General features: G+C 39.3%; 1 protein-coding gene across 1 annotated transcript in view; it reads right to left on the bottom strand.

Annotated features, from left to right (window-relative positions):
* The window catches only part of EIF2AK3 (eukaryotic translation initiation factor 2 alpha kinase 3), a 68536-nt gene that overhangs the window by 3306 nt on the left and 44706 nt on the right, over positions 1 to 20524 (bottom strand). Inside the window, exons 9-15 of the mRNA XM_021697346.1 lie at positions 19428 to 19648; positions 18967 to 19079; positions 15252 to 15374; positions 12846 to 12995; positions 11036 to 11813; positions 7066 to 7233; positions 2217 to 2318 (exon numbers count right to left, since the gene is read on the bottom strand). Coding sequence (XP_021553021.1) covers positions 2217 to 2318; positions 7066 to 7233; positions 11036 to 11813; positions 12846 to 12995; positions 15252 to 15374; positions 18967 to 19079; positions 19428 to 19648 — 1655 coding nt within the window. The remainder of the gene's footprint in view (positions 1 to 2216; positions 2319 to 7065; positions 7234 to 11035; positions 11814 to 12845; positions 12996 to 15251; positions 15375 to 18966; positions 19080 to 19427; positions 19649 to 20524) is intronic.

Below are 20524 nucleotides of genomic sequence, written 5' to 3'. Positions count from 1 at the left end.
TTGATATGAAAGAGTGTATTCTTTCTTCCTCTCTCTCTCTCTTTTTTTTAATAATCTCTATGCCCAACCTGGGGCTCAAACTCATGATCCCAAGATCAAGAGTCACATGCTCTTCTGACTGAACCAGCCAGGCACCCCTCTTCTTCTTCTTTTTCTTCTTTTTTGAGTGGGGGAAAAAAAAAAAAAAAAAACCAACAAAACAAAACCAAAAAAACCACTCAAGTCAATTGTGCTAATTACTGAGTATATAACTAAGCTTTTGAAAGTTCATTAGGAAATTTTCATACATATTATCACTCTCTTTATGTTCCAGAAGAAAGAGACAATACTTAAAGCATATAAATACACGAGATTCTCAGAGATAAAATACTGAATCCTAAAAAGAATGAAATGTTATAAAAAGGAACAATCTTGGACATTAAAAACTGGATTGTCAAAATACAAAATTAGGAAATTGGAATAACAAATTAAGGAAGTCTTGCAAAAAAAATACACAAAGAGACAAACCAATGGGAAGTAGGAGAAAAAAAGATTAGGCATTTATAGGTTCAGAAAAAGAGAAAGTGGAGAAGAATTTATCAAAAACTAACACAAGAAATTTGCTAGAACTGAGAGTCACATCTTCTAACTGAAAGGACCTACCAGTTTAAGTACAATAAATGGCGGGGGGGAGAGGATCAATGAAAGGGCTAAATGTCATAACAGCACTGATAAAGGGAGAGCCCTAAAAGCTTCCAAAAGGGAAAATAAAACAGTTCCAAAGATCTCATGTCAAAGAATGAGGCACCAGCATTTCAGCAGCCTGAGTCAGGGGAGGAGCAGAGGGAGAGGGAGCAGCAGACTCCCTGCTGAGCGGGGAGCCCCATGCAGGACTCGATCCCAGAACCCTGGGATCATGACCTGAGCCGAAGGCAGACGCTTAACGAATGAGCCACCCAGGCGCCCCTCTATGTTTGATTTTCTGAGTAACAGTCGAACTGTTTCCACAGTGGCTGCACATTTTACATTCCTACCAGCAATGTACGGGGCTTCCAATTTTCTACATCCTTGCCAACACTTGTTATTTTCTGTTTTGTTTTGTTTATTACAGCTGTCCTAAACGCTATGAAGTAGTATCTCACTGTGGTTTTGATGTGTATTTCCCTAATGAATAATGATGTTATGCTTACTGGCCATTTGTGTATCTTCTTTGGAGAAATGTCTATTCAAGTCCTTTGCTCATTTTTTAATTGGGTTGTCTTTTTGTTGAGTCATAATAGTTCTTTGTATGTTCTGGATTACTAGAGCTTTATCAGATATATGGTTCACAAATATTTTCTCCCATTCTGTAGGTTGTATTTTTACTTTCTTGATAGGGTTCTTTGATGTACTTGTAACTATATAAATTTTGATGCCATATGATTCTGATTCTTTACATATATTGGACCTGTTTCATATCCTTCTAGAAGCTTTTAGAATGTTCTGCTAGTCATTCAGGTTTTTAAATTTTCTTCCTTTTTTCCCATTTATTGTACAGAGTACTTGGTACATCCTTTTGGTTAGGAACATCTGAGCCTTTTGGTTCTATGTGAGAACTACATCCTCTTCTACTATGGACAGAAGTCAACAGATAAGAAGTAAAATTGATATAGAAATGGCATGATAAGGGCATAAACTTTGGAAATATGGAGGTATGTACCTGGGACAATGGTTAGAAATGCTGAGGGTGACAACGTATGAACGATGGGGAAAAATGTGACTGGCCTCCTTTTAAAGACTTCCAGTAGTCGTCCTTAAAAGCCATGGTCATGGTTTATTTTGAGAGGAAAAAAACACTAACTATGCTTATTTGCCAGTTTTTAAGTGTATGAGTGTATGGGCACTTGCCCTCTAGAAAATTCTTTTCTGACCAACTATCCAACCGTGTCACTCCCTCTCCATCCCCATTACCCTGCCGTCCCCCTCGCTTTGCACGTATTACAAATTTACTGAGTGCAGGATATTGTTATGATATTGTTACAACAACAAGGAACATACAAGAAATTTTTGAAGACTGAGCTTGAGATGGAAGCAAATAGTCTACAAATCCTCCCTGTAATGCTCACGTTAACTTTTCTATTTGCAGTGAACTGCTCTGCTGGCATTAAGGGTAACTTATTCTTCTTTTAAAATGCTTTCTTACGTAAATTTAAGAGTATTTTCTTTTTCCACCTTTTTCGAGTAGGGGGGGAACTTACCCTGACTCTCTCCATCTGAGTGCCGAATGGGTACAGCAATTCAAACAGAATGAGGCCTAGAGAAAAGATGTCCACTTTATGAGAGTAGTTGTTTCCATGAATCTGAAATACCAATATAAAGAAGAAATCTTAGAAAAAAATTAACAGAGATCATAAAACTGGTAACCCGGCATTAGTGAATCCCAAAATTAACCTAGTCACTTCCTGGTCTAGAGGTAACTGTCCGGGTAAAAACGTTAGCAAAGAGTTAATGATCTCTGCAGCCTCTTTTCTTTAACTCACTACAGAAGAGTAATTAAACTACTCAGCATTACAGAAGGAAAGCCCAGGTACTGCTCGGAGATATGCATCAGTAAAAAAGGCCCCGCAGAAACCTGGAGCCTTGCAATGCTAAAAAAGTTTGTGGGAGCCAGTCAAAGCAGCTCAACTACCCCCGAGGTGAAGATTTTCAAAGCCAACACTATCTAAAGCAGATCTCTCATTTCTAATCATCTTAGACCTCACCCATTTTTATGAGAAAATCTTCATTACTCCAAACCACTAATCAACTGCGGTTAGCCCTCATTAACGCACTTAATTATGGACTGCTTTGCATTCTTAGTTGTATTTTACATGTGTCTATTTCTTATTGTTCACCACTAGATTATAAAGTCCTGGAGGGAAGGAACTGCCTCTTTGGTGTTCCCATCATCCGGCACTGGGCTAAGTATAGAGAAGGCCCTCAATAAAAACTTATTTGTCCAAATGAACAGAGGAATTGCAGCCCAACTACTCTATTAAACAAAGCCTCATTCAAATTAAAAGTGACCTCCTGGGACTCAGCAGAACCCTTTTATTTGTGAAAATTACCCTAGGCACATATTTGGCAAATGTTAGAGAAGGGCATCACTTTGAAACCGCTCCATAGAGGCATTTTTTTTTCCTTTAAGATTTTATTTATTTATTTGACAGAGAGAGACATAGCGAGAGAGGGAACACAAGCAGGGGGAGTGGGAGTGGGAGAAGCAGGCTCCCCGCTGAGCAGGGAGCCCGATGCGGGGCTTGATCCCTGAGCCAAAGGCAGTGGAAGGCAGACGCTTAACCAACTGAGCCACCCAGGTGTCCCAAAATATATTTTAAAACAATGTCTTAGTACAGCTTCTGAAGCTCGGGTAAGACAATTCATACAAAGTATTCTGAGAGACTTTTAAAGGGACGTTTCATAAAGTGACAATTTCTATATTCTTATATATATATAAGAATGTAGAAAAATACAGAAGAATAACAAGCAAATTATTAAGAGAATTATGGCTGTCCATTTTTAACTACCATATTTTCACTACTGTGCGCTGTCAAGGGCAAAATTTCTCCAGCTATCCTTGATTTCCAGTATCTTCAACAACAACAAACATAGTATCACTTATGAACAAACATAGTTATCACTTATCACAGATCTCTCCCTTTCTCAGATGGCAACCCTTTCCTCCAACAAACACACACCCACGTGTGTGCACGTGCGCGCACACACGTCAGCCGCAAGCCATGATATAGTGAACACAGCAGTGTGTGGGGTGGCCAAGACCACCTAGTGTTTATGTTTTCGCTGACATTCACATTCACTCATCCACCAAACGTTTCTGCACACCTGCTGAATTCTAGCACCATTGCAGGTGTTGGGGATAAAGCAAAACAAGAGAAAAGCTAGGTCTCTCTTCTGTTAGCTTATATTTTAGAGGGGAGGAAAAAACAATTTCAGAGAGTTAAAAATGCTGTGAAAAAAAATAAACAGTATAATGGGATCGATCGGGACTGGGAGTGGAGGGAGAGTCGTCTATTTCAAAGGGTGTTTGGGGCGGGGTGTGGGGGGCTGGGGGGGAGGGGCTCCCCACCTTCTCTCCTAAGCACCCAGATAGGAGTCCTTTTATTTAGTCATTCCCATTTTGTTTTCATAATACTTAAAAGTGTGAAGGTATACTCCCAGCCTCTTGAATAATTCCAAAAAAATAAAATAATGCTAAAAGCATTTTAGTATTAATTCTGATACATGCCTATGTAGAAAAATTGAAAAATACAAAAAGTCCAAAATATTCAAAGCCCTCCACACAGAAGCAGTGGCTGCTGACATTTTCTGGCTCTTCCTTCTGATCTTTTTTCCTATGGATATGAGCATGTATTTACAGTATTTTCATATTTCATAGAGTTTTAATTTCCCCTTTCACCAAGTCCTGGCCACATCGTTTGACTGGAATGATTGAATTACTCAGGCCAATGGATTTCTTTTCCTCCTTAAGCCAGTTTGGATACCTTTGGTTGTGAATGATCAACTATGTATAATAATAGTCTCTTATAAATTAAAATCTCTGCTACATGTATCCTTGCTAATTTCTAAAGTTATTTGTGTTTTTTCCCTTTAAGTAGATTTGCTAGAGAGATTATCTTTTTTATTTAAAACTCTAAAAATCTACCATCATGTTGTGACTTTATTGTTCCACTGTTATCAGTTCTGGTATCAGTTCTTATTCGTGTTCAACTTGTAGCTCCTCGGCCTTCGAGGCAGAATACTGAATCATTTACACAGTAATGTGCTCATATAATGAAGGGCGTTCAAATAAAATAGAAGTTTGATAACTTCCTATGAATTTCCCTATTTTTCATTTCTTTCATTGTTTTCTTAATGCTTTGCATGAGCAGTTTTACCTTATTATCCACCGAACATTATTTAGGGAGGGTGTTTTAAATTTCCAGCTATCCAAAACACAAGCAAAACAAATAAAAACCCAAAATCAAATCACTATCATCTTTTTTTACTGCCTTGTGTTCACAGAAAGACATTTACAATGTCTGTTTTCAAATACACTCATGTTTCCTTGTGGTCTTAGAAGTTTGAAATCAAAGTATATCTTATTTTAATTAGTTCATCAATAAATGTTCAAAGGCTAACTATATCTAAGGGCTAATATATATTTCATTTAGCTTCCCCCCCTTTTTTTAAAAGATTTTATTTATTTATTTGACAGAGAGAGAGACAGTGAGAGAGGGAACACAAGCAGGTGGAGTGGGAGAGGGAGAAGCAGGCTTCCTGCGGAGCAGGGAGCCAGCCACGGGTTTCGATCCCACATGACCTGAGCCGAAGGCAGCCGCTTAACGACTGAGCCATCCAGGCGCCCCAGGGCAAATAACTTTTAAGAAACTATCACTTACAGGGGCGCCTGGGTGGCTCAGTCGTTAAGCGTCTGCCTTCGGCTCAGGTCATGATCCCAGGGTCCTGGGATCGAGCCCCGCATCGGGCTCTCTGCTCGACAGGAAGCCTGCTTCACCCTCTTCCACTCCCCCTGCTTGTGTTCCCTCTCTCGCTGTCTCTCTCTCTGTCAAAATAAATAAATAAAATCTTTAAAAAAAAAAAAAAAAAGAAACTACCACTTACTGAGTTTTGATGCACTAACAAAGACGAATATGCACAATTACCTGAGGATGCTATTAAATATTCTTCCCTTTCCAACTATCTGTGCAAGGTCAGAATTTCTTCATTTACTTTAGCCAAAATAACAGATCAACAGATTAAATGCAAAGGCAGATACGAGAATCTAACTCTTTTTGTTGTTTTAAGTAGGCTCCATGCCCAGTGTGGAGCCCAATGTGGGGCCTGAACTCATGACCCTGAGGATCAAGACCTGAGCTGAGATCAGAGTCAGATGCTTACCTGACTGAGCCAACCAGGCCCCCAGAGAATCTAGCTCTTTAAAATAAGATATTAAAGAGATTTGCAAAAATGTAAACAAATGTCACTCGTCTTGCTAATTTGTTTTTATTCTGCAGAATATTTATTTTTCATAAAAATACCTTTAAGATGTGATAGGTTTAATATTGCTATTTTTAATACATAAAATTTGGGGGCGCCTGGGTGGCTCAGTCGTTAAGTGTCTGCCTCGGCTCACGTCATGATCTCAGGGTCCTGGGATCGAGCCCCAGATCGGGCTCCCTGCTCCGTGGGAAGCCTGCTTCTCCCTCCCCCACTCCCCCCTGCTTGTGTTCCCTCTCTTGCTGTCTCTCTTTCTGTCAATAAATAAGTAAAATCTTTAAAATAAATAAATAAATAAATAAATAAATAAATAAATAAATAAATAAATAAATAAAAGTTTTATAAATTTCTCTATTTTATCCTCTCATACAGCAAATATTGATAGATAAAATCCCATAAGAAAAACTCTTGGGTTCTCAATCATGTTTACAAGTATAAACAGGTATTGAGACCAAAAAGTTTGAGAACCACTGATGTAGAAGCATATATAAGCTTGTGAGTATCATTAGCTGGGCTGGGCATGCTTCTCTGATGCTCCCAGGATGCCCTGTTCCAATCACTCTTTCAGGCTGTCCTGTTCACAGTGCTTTTCCTTTGGAGATCGAGTATCCCCACAAGGCAACATATTCCAGACCATCTACCTCTCTTTTCTGCCATGGTGCATTCTAGAAGTTGCTTGTGAATTACTGGAACGAGCAGCTCAGTAAAGGACCTCTGGCTCTAGCTGGCTCTGAAACAAGTTTTTACATAGTGTACAAAAGAAGGACTGGAGTTAAATTTGGGAGAGAGGCATTCAAAGTCTTCTTCTAAATTTCTGGTTGCTGTCAGGTTCTGGCTCAGGGGTGAGTGCATGTTTTATGCACTATGTTTTTCTTAATCCATCCCCAATTCAGGTTGTAGAAATTGTACCCTGGCTGTGTTGCCTGTGAACACTACTACCAGTTTTCGTAATTTTCAGATTTTATCTTATTCTAAGAAGAATGTGGATGGAGATTCATGGGGCATATCTAGCTTGCAGCCATGCTAACTAAAAAATCCATTGTTAATTCAGAAGGAAAAGAAAAAACTTGCCTGCTCTGGGCTCATATACAGCTTGGTCCCCACTTGTCCTGTGTGTCTGGCATATGCTGGCATTGGGGTCAGAACCATCTGCTCTTCCTCATCCTGGTCCATTTCAGTCACTAATCCAAAGTCTCCAACCTTGACCACATCGTCCACTGTAAAGAATATGTTGGAAGGCTGCAAAAAGTAAGACAGACAAAAGCATAATAGGTGTGCATGGAGAAGGAGAGAAAGTGAAGAAAATAATTTAAATAACTACAGAAGAGAAGTACAAGAAACTAGATATTCTCAAGCATTAAACAGACTAATAAGAAAATAAAAGCAATCCTTCAAAGCTAAGCAAGTACTGTCAGAGTAAGGAAAAGGGAAGGGTAGCAAAGGGAGTGAGCATTTATTGAACATCTATTTAAACTCTTAGAGAATCACATTCTCTAGGGCCCAGTCCTCAATCTCAGTATTCTATATACTCTCCTTTGGCAAGCTTTTTATGTTTATGACTGAAGCCATGATAATAATAGTAGTAATAACAGGAAATGCATATAGAGCACTGGCAATGTGCCAGGAGTTGTTCTAAGCAGTTTACTACTATTAACTCATGTAATACTTTAATAGTAGTAAACTGCTCCTCTTAGACCCTCATTTTATAGATGTGAAAACTGAGGCCCAGAGAAGTTAAGTGCCCAAGGGTATCCGCCTAGCAAGTGGTAGAGCTGGATTCAAACCCAAGTGGTCTGGCTCCATAAGAAAAAGACTTCTGGTTCACGGCCAGAGGACCAGCATTCAGGACAGTCCTTGCCCTAGGGTAGCTCATCGCTTCTATTTGATGAATGAATGAAATAGGGTGGCCTTTCGTTTGTGTCTGAGAGGGGGAAGTAGGCTACCAAGGAGAGTAAGAGCTCTTCACTACAACCTTGTGCTGCTCTTCTAATACCCGGACGCTCGCATGTACTCCTAGACCTCTGTCCCCAGTTCTAAACTCTCATATGTAACTGTTTATAGGACACATCCAACCAGATGTCTCATGGGCTCCTCAAACTTGCCTGTGTGAATTATATCATCTTTCCTTCAGCACCTACTCTAACCGTGGCTAACATAACCACCATTCGGAGCCCTGAAAATAAGGAAAAAGGAAGCCATTTAGCTCATGAAACTGAATTTCATCAGGTTTCAAATACTGCCAGGCATAAAGCATTTTATTCCCGAACTCCAAAATACTATTCTACAATGCTGACTTTGAAGCAATTAAGTTATTGCATATAACCAAAGTCTATAGTAATAACCTCCTGCTCTCCCACAGATGACCTTATGTGAGAGACAACAGACTGCGATGCCTTGAATTTCACATCTCCTCCTCTCCCCTACCTTCTGGTGTCAGCTGTTATTTACTAAACACCATAATAGATTTTTTGGGGGGCGGGGGGTTCTCCAGCATCTATCCCCTGTGCTTCCATCAGAAATACCTTGACTTGACTTTGGGGACTCCCTTTTTCCCAACTGTGCAGCAGCCCCGTGGTTCAGGTGGACGTTGTCCTGAGGTTACATCCAGAGGTTGTAGAAGTCAATAAGCACGATTCCATCCCCTGGCCAGGACACTGATTTAGGGACGGATAGGTGTCCTTGGCTTAGCAATTAGAAGGAAACCCAGGACTCCTTATCAGTATTGGGAGAAAGATAGTTTTCTCCCATGCTCTTTTCTCCCCATGCCTATCTATCCAACCACCTCTAAAGACTTATAACCTGTAGCCCTGAGAATTGCTGGCAGCTATCCTGGGACAGTGAGGGAGAGCATGCCTGAAAATGGAAACAAGAAATGGCGATGGGGCAGTGGGCAAATTCTGGGTACATCACTTGATCCTAGATAAAGCTTTCCCTGAATCTTGGACACTTCAGTTACATGGGCCAATAAATTTCCTTTGGGCTGCAAACAAAAGACTATTCAAAATAAAATGATAGGAGCATACAGAATGTGTCAAGCATTGTGCTAAGGAAATAACAGGTGAATAAAACAGGCAGGGAAACCAGAGGATAAATAATACAAATGTGATGAGAATTCAAATGAGAAATACCAGGCTTGGGGCGCCTGGGTGGCTCAGTTGGTTAAGCGACTGCCTTCAGCTCAGGTCATGATCCTGGAGTCCCGGGATCGAGTCCCGCATCGGGCTCCCTGCTCGGCAGGGAGTCTGCTTCTCCCTCTGACCCTCCTCCCTCTCATGCTCTCTGTCTCTCATTCTCTCTCTCTCAAATAAATAAATAAAATCTTTAAAAAAAAAAAAAAAAGAAATACCAGGCTCTGTGAGGACCCGCTGTATTTAAGGAACTGCAAAAAGCCCAGCGTGAAGCCCAGCTAGAGGGAAGAGAAGAGACTGGAAGGAAGTCTGGAGAATGGGGGGCTGGAAAGTGCCAATGACAAAAACTGAGTAAGGAATAAAAGGGGGGGGGGGTGGCCAGAAGGTTTAACATGAAGCTCAGAGACTTGGGTCAGAATGAACAGAATGCAGAGCTGTTTAAACTGGGAATAGAAATCTTGGGAGGTAATTTTTCTGGCATCCTAGAAATCTTTAAAAACAATATATCCTTATAAAGGAATCAAACTTTTTGATTTCTAGAAAAACTTAGGGGAAATTAATTTTCTTCCTGGAATTTTTTTGGTACATAGACAAACACATAAAAAAATCTTTAGACAATACTGTAGTATCTAACAAATATTCACTAATATCTCATTAACATTATAAAATCAGAAGGATACTCATTATTAATGAAAACATAATTACATTGCCTTTCAACTTGGCATTTTGTGTGTATAGTAAGAGCTACGTACAAAAAGAATGTGTATATCAGTTAATTGTTTCTCACTAAATGATAAAGGTTTACTATATTCAAATAGCCAGCCCTCTCAAGTTAGTATCTGGCTTCTCCTTTCCAACCAAAAGAAATCATCTCTGAACTTTTCCTTCAGTGCAGAATAATTCCTGGTAGTCAGTTTGGGCCCACATCAAAATCACTGAAGCACAGTGATTATATATAATTCAATAACAATTACTTTGGAAAATAGGAACTAATTCTAATTCTTATCCCCCTTATTCCAAACTCTTACAATATATTCAAGGACTAAAACATGTACTGCTGATATGAGAAGAAAATAACTTGTCCAAGTAGTTACTTTGGAGCCTGAAACAAAAGTTTTTGGCTACACAAAAACAAAACTGAAAATACTTCAAATCAATAATTTAAGCCACTTCCGTCAGAAAAGTACTTATATATTCACTATACATTTACTGATGATCACTATGAGCATATGAAATACAGCAGAAATTAGTCAAGTAAGAGTTTCATATACTTATTTCAGAAACACATACGTAGGATATATTGAGTATTTTAGTAAGAATCTTATATAATTTAGCGTATCACATTGCCACAATATTCAATATTGTATATACTGAAAACAGAATCAAAGGCTTTAAAGCTGCAAATAACCTGGCTAACTATTTGCTTTCTTTCTCCATCCAGCTTCTCACACCCTTCCCCAGAGCCTAAATCGTTCAGGAATCAATTCAGAGCTGGCTAATGAAGCAAACTATGTGTCTCCTTCCACTTGGGTCCCTTTCACCATGCTACTTGGGGCCCTCGAGAACTTAGGTCAGGGTTACCCAAAGCCATAGGAAAAACAGGGTATATCTGCTCATGGTGAATTTGTCTTTTTAGCCAGAGGACCGGGAATATTTTTTACAGTAAAATGAACATAAACACATCACAGAAGAGAAGACTTGCTCTGCCTGAAGTTTTCAAACCACGAGACTTCTTTCTGTAGCAGGTTCCTCGGGCTACTTCCCCAAGCCTCTGCTCCCCTCTCTGATTGATAACCTTCCTCTCCTTTGCTCTTGAGGGCACTTCAGTTATAATCTGACAAGTACCGAAAGTACTGCTCTCAATCACAGCAGGTCAGATAGAAACCCTTGGGTGAGGTTCAACGAATACAGACCTTGAGGTCCCTGTGCATGAGCCCTTTACTGTGCAGAAACTCTACGGCCTCTGCGATCTGCAGGAAGATGTGCAGACACACACTCCTCTCTCTCTCCTCTATGGTGCATCGGCTATTCATCCAGTCTTTGAGGTTTTCCTTTCTGCAGAGCTGCATCTGAATGTAAAGATATACCTTTGGGGAACTGGGCTGGAGTTTTTCTGCAGTGTTTTTAGTGAGATCTAAACTTAAAGTGGTCGGTCTTGGAGGAGAAACAGAGAAAGTAGGTTTAGAAGAAGATTTGCTACTGGAATGCTTGAAAGCAGTTAGTTTATTAGCATAATGGTTGCCAATATGCAGTCGCTTCGTTTTGAGCTCTTCTTTACTGGACGCGTTATCACAGCCAGAATCTTCAAATACTATAGAAGAGGATGTTCTCTCCCTTGACCTTTCATAAAGAGAAGCTCCAGAAGGACAAAGTTCAAAGGAGTGCCCCTCATCATTGCCATCCATAGTACCATCTTCCACATCGCATTCCGTAAGACAACTGTCTTGGAGGTTGCATGCTGCATCCATGGACTCACTGGTATCTCCACGGTCCGTTCCTGAAAATTCCAGTGGAGAGAACTGACTCTCAGATGAACTCATCTGGCCACAGGAAATCCCTACTGAAAAAGACCTCCTTTGTGAAGAAGGAGCTATGATTTCAATATGTTCCTTTGTAGAGAAAGGATCCATTCTGCGTATTTTAACCGATGGTGCATCCACTGGACTAGGAGAACTGAGTGGCCAGTCTGTGCTAAAAGTGGGAGAGATACAAAGGAAAGAGAGGGAATATGTGCTGATTAAATGATCTGAAGCACAGTCTTTATTTTAAAAGCTTCATCTATAAGAAAGCAGGTACCGAATGACAAACAACACACAGATGAAATAAAAGCATGCTATATGAGACAAAGAACGTTATATTCCATCCATTTCTTCTAAAAAATTTCAATTGGAAAGCTTAATTTTAGACTTGAAACAGTTACCTGGGACTGTCAGGCCAGAGCAGCCAGGGCCTTTATGCAAAACACAAAGCACTGAGGGACCGCCACGGACAAGGCTGCTGAGTGGCCATGGTTCGCGAGCCCTTGTCCAAATTAGGGCAGCAGCTCACAGGGCCCTGCGCCACGGGGCCACCTCACTTGGTCCTTCTGTGGTTTGGCTATTGACTGTGTCTATAAGTGTCATCTTAACATGTTACTTCACGTGGATCTAGGGCTGTGTTTGGTACTTTTAGGTAGGAATTTTACTGGTAAATGGTCTATATGCAGCCTGCTTCCTCTTTGTTCTCATTTACTCATTTTTAAAAGAGCCTTCCTTCCTGTAGCAGAGCATACTTAATATGGGAATTATCTTCAGGTTGCCCAAGTTTAAGTATTTTTAACTGCAAATAGCTTTAAACTAGTTTAATAGTTTTAAAGGAATTGTAAACTGTTAACTACCGAGAAACTGAAAATCTAAAATAAAAAAGTGGTAATGAAAGCAGACAAAACCTCTTAAAAATTTTAGAAAAGCCACCGTAAATCCCTTAGCAATTTACAATTCATACAGCCCTATCTACAAATAATTTTTAAAATTCATATTCTAAAAAATAAACTTTTCTTTCTTTTTTTAAATAAACTTTTTAATAAGTGGCTAGAGAATGTTCCAAAACATGACAGAGAACAGCATTTTTTCCTAAAATAAACAAGCAAAATTCATCTCTAGTTATAGAAATGATATTTTATTCACATAAGCAAAAAAAGAGCCTAAAAGTACTAGATTTTAAGTCTATGTCTAACCAAGTTACCTTTCATCTTTCAGCCAAATTTCATCCATTTTTTCTTGCCACTTCTCTGGTGGTGCTTCCAACCAAGCATTGAAATATCTAACAATCCCTGGGTGGTCAAGCTTGGCTAAGGCTTTAACTTCTCGCATTACCTTTTCCCGAGCCAACTCCCTAAAATACAGAGACAAAGACAATACTGAAGGTTGCTTTTACCTGAAAAAGTAATCATATCTCTAGTGAGAAATAAGAAAATAAAATTCTCTCTTGAATCTAAAATTAGAAACAGATGAGTTAGCCCTAGTGGTACAATTCTAAAAAGCCACACGGTAGGTTTTGTAGTTTAAAAAATACATGTATTTAGGGTTTTTTTTTTCCTTCTAAATATAAGTGCTACGAACACATTGCCTCATTCAAACAAAGCTTTCTTGGACGACTAAAAATGAATGACTACAGATCGTTACAGTTATAAAGACTGCTTAATGTTAAATCAATAAGAGGATGAATAGGTGTAAGTGAAGTATTTGGAAAACAGCTCAGGATGGCAGCTCAGAAGGATGGAGAACGACTCTACTGGTACATATGTAATTGGCACATATTACCATCCAAAAAACCTGTATTAGCATGTTTGTTTGTTTAAAGCAAGCCTCAAATACTGACTATCACAGGCAATGAAGTTTAATTAGAAAAGCATCTGGATTTGATTTTCTGCTTTCACAGCTTTTCTGGTAGATCTAATCTCACATTTCTAGGGATCCCACTAACTATTCTCTATACCACCTCCAAGTGCTTTTCCTTGAGCCTTTGTCAGGCCATTTTGTGTAGCTGGCCATCCCCCGCCTACACATCTGTCTACTGAGCAACAGGCTACTCTTGAATACCCAGCACAAATGTCACCACCTCCAAAAAGCTTGCCTTCCTTGATTTCAGTTACATCTGCACTTTTTCATGAGAAGCTATTTACTAATCTAAGCCACCAGGTCACAACCTTCCTTGCATTGTAGTTATTTGAGTATATATGCAAAAGCCTCAAAGAGTTATTGGTTCTTGGGGGCAGAAGCTTTGCTTAATTTCATATCCTATGTGGTGCCTTGCACATATATTTAAACTACTCAAAAATTATATACCAAGGAAAAGAATTAGTCCCAAGGAAAAGAATTAGTACACAAATCCATCCCAATCTTGTGTCCCTAACTGTTGGACAGAATGTTTAAGCAGTTACAAGGACAACAGAGCAATTCGTACACATTTAATCAAGACTCAGTAGGAGCTTACAGGCGCCTCGGTGGCTCAGTCAGTTAAGCGTCTGCTTTCGGCTCAGGTCACGATCAGGGTCCTGAGATCGAGTCCCGCATTGGACTCCCTGCTTAGTGGGGAGTCTGCTTCTCTCTCTCCCTCTGCCCACCCCCCCCCGCTGCTCCTGCACGCTCTCTCTCTCTCTCACTCTCTCTCAAATAAATAAATAAAAAGTCTTAAAAATAAAAGAATCAATAGGAGCTTGAGTCATGATCCCAGGGTCCTGGGATCGAGTCCCATATCGGGCTCCTTGCTCAGTGGGGAGCCTGCTTCTCCTTCTGCCTGCCACTTCCCCTGCATGTGCTTTCTCTCTCTCTGACAAGTAAATAAATAAAATATTAAAAAAAAATAAAATAGATGGAAAAGAAGGCATTACTCAAAGCCCATCATCTTAAGCATGACACTGTTCTGAGTTAGAAATGTTACTTCTGGGAATCTATCCTATGGAAACAGATGTGGTCAAAAATTTATATAAAAGATGGACACTGCAAAGTTGTTTTTAACTGCAACAAATACGAAACCCAAATGTTTAACAATAAGAAACAGTTAAACAAAATATTTCCCATGTATCAACTGGACTAATACCCAGCCATAAAATACTTCGTTTATTTTAGCATTTATACTCTTAATAACATGGAAAATGCCAAGGATAAAATAAAGGAAGCAACAGATTAAACTGTATTGTATTGGTAACTATGCTACTAACTAGGTAAATTTATGATCAGAAAAAAAAAATCAAAGGAAATATCCAAAAAATGGTAATAGTGAGCATTATTGGGAAGAGAAGACACAGATGATTTTTGTTTTACTACTTTTCCCTGTTTTCCACAATATATAGATTATTTTTAAATGGTGCTATGTAGTAAATATGATTGTCACCATAATCCACTGCGGAAAAGTCCTGAGTGTTTAAGAATCAAAAACAGGGGCAGATTTTTTTAAGTTGAGGCAAAGCAATCTAAATAGATCACCCCTTTTTGATGGGTGGTTATCTGGTGGCACTTAGAAGCTAAGATTCAGAAGGTCAGAAACTCTTTTCTATAGGATGGACGGAGTATAGCAAGAAGGACATATTGCCTATGAGATGAACAATATGGCGCTAACTGCAAGCCCACTAACAATGCCCTCCCTTACCTGTTGGGGAGGCGAATTCTCTTGATAGCATAATTGCAGTCATCTACTTTGTTTCTGGCTTCAAAGACGACTCCAAACCCGCCACGACCCATGCACTGAACTGGTTCAAAATCTGTTAGATAGCTTAAAAAAAAAAAAAAAAAAGGAAATTTAATAAGGCAATAGTTCAATCTTACTTTATGATGTATAAAAAGTACATAAACTCAGTGAGTCTCAGAGAACTTATTTTAATAGAGATTATAGTTTAAATTTGACTACTAGTATTCTTTGTTCTAATTTTTTCCTAGGAAATTTATAAAAAATAAAAAAGTTTCTGTTCAATTGGGAATCGCTTGTTAATCACTTGTTCTTACAGCAACTGTACTACTGATCTAACCTGTCCAGAACTTTCCATCACCTACCAAAATATTCTATCCTTCGTTCTCTAAACTTTTGCCTCCTGTGGCATTCTGCACTCAGTTAGAAAAACATAGCTTAGGGGCATCTGGGTGGCTCAGCCAGTTAAGCATCCTGCTCTTGGCTTTGGCTCAGGTCCTGGGATCAAGCCCAAGTCAGGCTCCACAGTCAGTGGGGAGTCTGCTTGAGGATTCTCTCTCTCCTTTTCCCTCTGCCCATCCCCCCGCCCTCCACCACGTGCACTCTTTCTCTTTCTCAAATAAATAAATCTAAAAAAAAAAAAGAAAAAGAAAAAAATAGCTTAATCTTATGTCAGTCCCTGTAAATTTTATGGAAAAAAATGTAATCAATCCTATTAAGTATTTTTTTTTTTTTTAGCCAGAAATCTTTCTAGGAGCCAAAGTTGTGTGAAATTGGCTGGGTTGCCTCATGAGTCAGTATGCTCATCACCAGAGGAATTCAGACAGAAGCTGACCCCGCATCTGTGACTTACAGGCTGACCTGCACATTGTAGCCTTGTCTCCCTTACGCGCCTGACTTCTTCGCTCTGCACTCTAGATTTCAGCTGACTTGCACCAGGCTCTCTTGCAACTTTGGGGCTTTTGCTTCTGCTATTTACTCTACTGAGACGGCCTACTTCTTTGTACTTAATGAAACTCTGTTTTCCCTTCATTCTGCACATCTCGCCACCACTGTGGAGCTTTCCTAGACCCCTGTCTTAAGTTCTCATAGCACTTTGCACATAGCTTTTTGGACTATTTAAACATAATCTCAATATTTCGCGGGTATCTGTATGCAGCTCACTTTCCCCACTGCCACTGCATTGTGGGGGCCTTGAATGCAGGAAAGCATTCTTGCTTCTTTTTGTATTTCCAGAGCTTGCGCTCACCTGGCAAATAGAAGGTCTAACAAATCTCCATCAAATAATATATGAAAAAATAAATGAATGCATGCATGCTATGGAAGTTGTTCTTTCAGCCATATGGGGGAGAGTTGAATTCGATTATCTTTACTGTCTCTCATAAGGCTAAGTTTATTATTTTATGATTTGCACACTCAGATTAATTTAGTAGTTGGCTTAGCTGGGTAGAGCACTGGAGTTGAGGAGAGGCAATCGATCCCAATCCTCCATGGGCCAATTACCTTCACAGAGAATGAAGAACAATAATCTGCATCCCTAAAAATAGCCAGTCAAGGCACTTTGGTACAGATCCATCTCCCCAACTACAAAGCTCATGACATTCACATCCTACTCCTGCAGGGCCAAATGCATTATTGTCCTATATTAAAGAAAATGAATATGTCGTCTGAAGAGACATCTTACATATGATTATAGACTCTCTAAAATTTAAGAATCAGGGGCGCCTGGGTGGCTCAGTTGGTTAAGCGACTGCCTTCGGCTCAGGTCATGATCCTGGAGTCCCTGGATCGAGTCCCGCATCGGGCTCCCTGCTCGGCAGGGAGTCTGCTTCTCCCTCTGACCCTCCCCCCTCTCGTGTGCTCTCTCTCAAATAAATAAATAAAATCTTTAAAAAAAATAAAAAATAAAAAAAATAAAATAAAATTTAAGAATCATCTTGCCTAAGGTCCCAAATGACAAATGACAAAGTTGAGACTTGAATTCATGACTGAACCCAGGGCTCAGGTTCTTCACAATGCCTACAATATAGTAGGCATTCAATAAACATTAGGTATTATAGAGCCTCCCAGATTTGAAAAACAATTAGCTGTACTCGCCATATTGAATAAAGTGAAAGGAAAATTAAATCTAATTCAGTTTCAGAGTATATTATTCCAGTTCTCTTCACAACAGCCTTATAGATGTATGTTTATTCACTCTACCCTACTCTTCCCTGTCTTTACCTAACTCTTCCTTACTCATAATTTAAGGTTCAATGAAAATGTGACCTCATTTATGATGCCCTCTTGAATCATCACAACCAGTGACTGAGTCACTTATAGTTCATGGCTTTTTCCTTAGCTGTTTGTTTTGCCCAGTATTATCTTCCCTCATAGACTTTAAGCCCCTCCAGAATAGGCCCGGTCTTTTTATTTCTCCCAAAGCCAGAAATACTGTCCTGTGCTCGGTTGTTCAGAGTAAATGTTGAATGAACCATGAATGGCTTTGGTGGTGGATTACCTCGTGAGATTTGTCAGGTCTCTAGTTCTCTCCCTTTCTCTGCCTGCTCCCATATTAGTCAGCATCTTTATCAGAAGGGTACTAAAGCCTTTGCCATTTCTTAGTCACCTAGTAAATTCGGCTTTGGGAAACTTGTAGCTAAAACAAACCGATTACAGTCAATTCTCAATCTGTGATAATACAGTATGAATGCAGCTTAGATAAATTAGGTCTACACATCATCCAAGTATCACACATTTTTGCTGTAATTTTCAGTCTTTTCTGTCATAAAACCATTACCCTAGATATTAAGCAGTAAGGTTCTGTATCTCTTCCTTGTCCCCATATCACCAAGTGCTAAGTATGATATCAAAACAAATGGAAAATGTAGCAATAAATCATGTAATATGAAGAATGAACCACAGAACCACTTCCTGTACCACAGAGCATAAAAACCTGTACGCCTGACAGATGCTAACAGATTCTCTACTTTTATTTTACCTTCAAATTATTTGAATTGCCTACTTTTTTGGTGACTCACCTCCCTCTTCTACTTTTAAAATTATCTACTGGTGTATTTCCCCTCATTTTTCTACTTCTTATTCCAGACAGAATAAAGATGAAATAAATAATTGAAGATTAAGTTAACATATAGAGATTAATATTATACTCTAATAACACAATAATAATTCGGTACTGGTAATGCCAAGCCCAGGACACAGTAGACCCTCAATAACAAAGTTGTCTGAATAAGAACTTTTTTTTTTTTAAGATTTTATTTGTTTATTTGACAGAGAGAGAGACAGTGAGAGGGGGAACACAGCAGGGGGAGTGGGAGAGGGAGAAGCAGGCTTCCCGCCGAACAGGGAGCCCGATGCAGGGCTCGATCCCAGGACCCTGGGATCATGACCTGAGCTGAAGGCTGATGCTTAACGACTGAGCCACCCGGGCGCCCCTGAATAAGAACTTAATTTTGAACTTCTGTAACACTATCTTTATCCTTTTTAGGGCACATACCACTTTGAATAAATTTAAGTTACTTGAGGGTTAAGTCCATATTTTATTTCCCTGGATATCGATACATTAAAGAAAAAGTTAAACAAGATCTTAGTTTAGAGGTCACTTCTTCCTTGATTCAAACAGTTGCCACCAGAAGCTGCGGCACACACATACATACTTTATATATGACAAGACTCTTACCGTGATACATATCCAGAATTTATAATGTCATTCCAGCTACTGTCCTTAGCTTCTCCACTGACAGAATCATATTTACTTTCAGTTTGACACTGAGTTTCAGATTCCTTCCTTTGCTGATAAGGTGGGGGGGGGGGGAAAAATCACTGTCAAAGTTGAACTGAAGTTAGCTAACAATCTTAAGCTATAAAATAACATTTAAAAAATAAGTAATACGGACAAAAAGAAAAGTATTCTAAGAACACAGAATACAGCATTTCCCTTGTCCATGGGAAGTGAAATGGGATGGGTGAAGGCCAGATGGGAACAAGTTGAGGAGTGAAGGGGTGGTAAGTCAGGAGAGACGAGAGGATGGGCAACAATGACTTCATGGCGAAACTTAAGTAAATGTCCCCTTAGCCCCCACCACACACACGCTTTCTCCCAACATTCTGAAATACATTAGATTCTAAAAAATGTCTTACTCTGTGAGGATGAGGATGGAAAAGTCTACGCACAATAAAAGTTGTTGCTATGATACAAAACAGAATAGTTCCAACTATTTCTTTCCACCAGTGTAAGAGGAGAACAGGATCCTTTTTGCGAATGTTCTTGTTGTAACTTGGGTTCTCGAGAAATCGGACTGTGATCTGTGTGCTCCGTTTGCTCCTCTCCCTCTTGTAGTATGGTAGATAATAACCATTATCTTCAAAAACAGACATTAAAAGTTTTTTTTTTTTAAAGATAAACCAATACAGGTCCACTTTTAATTGTTAAAAATGATCTATTTTCCTATCACTTCTATTACTAATTCCTTTTATTAAAGTTTCATCTCTTCTTTAACACTTTTCAATAGCCTCATTATCCTATTTTTTCTTTTTTCCTACACAAACATATTTTCCTTTATTCCATAAGCATCACAGATTTTCTTTTTACTGAATAATAAAACTAGAAAAAAACCTTAAGGGCCACCCTATTTATTACCTCTTTATTTTTTTTTTTAAAGATTTTATTTATTTATTTGACAGAGAGAGACACAGCGGGAAAGGGAACACAAGCAGGGGGAGTGGGAGAGGGAGAAGCAGGCTTCCCGCAGAGCAGGGAGCCCGATGCGGGGCTCGATCCCAGGACCCCGGGATCATGACCTGAGCCGAAGGCAGACGCTTAACGACTGAGCCACCCAGGCGCCCCTTATTACCTCTTTAATAATCCAATTCTTTAAATGCAAGAAAGAATTAGATAGTACTCAATCTTCCTTCAAGGTTTTTAAGGTTTACTCTCATTTGGCATCAATAAAATACAAATTTTACCATAAATTATTCTTGGCAAACTCAGAAGAAAACATCTCCAACAGTCTCCTTGGTTCATTTCAAGCTGTCAAAATGAGGTTGTCCTAGAAAGCAGCCTGCCTGTTTGGCTTCTATTTTGTACCATGGTGGACCGACTACACAATTCTCTCTTACCTTGTATTTTGATCAGAATCAGATAAAGACTGTTGCTTCTAGGTTAGAGCCCTCTGTTTTTGTCAATTTAAATTTTACAATAACTTCCCAGTGCTAGCATCTAGGGTGAATGGTGAGGA

Source organism: Neomonachus schauinslandi, chromosome 10 (assembly GCF_002201575.2).
Source record: "Neomonachus schauinslandi chromosome 10, ASM220157v2, whole genome shotgun sequence".
Classification (NCBI taxonomy): Eukaryota; Metazoa; Chordata; class Mammalia; order Carnivora; family Phocidae; genus Neomonachus; species Neomonachus schauinslandi.
This window is presented reverse-complemented; position numbering and strand designations above follow the sequence as displayed.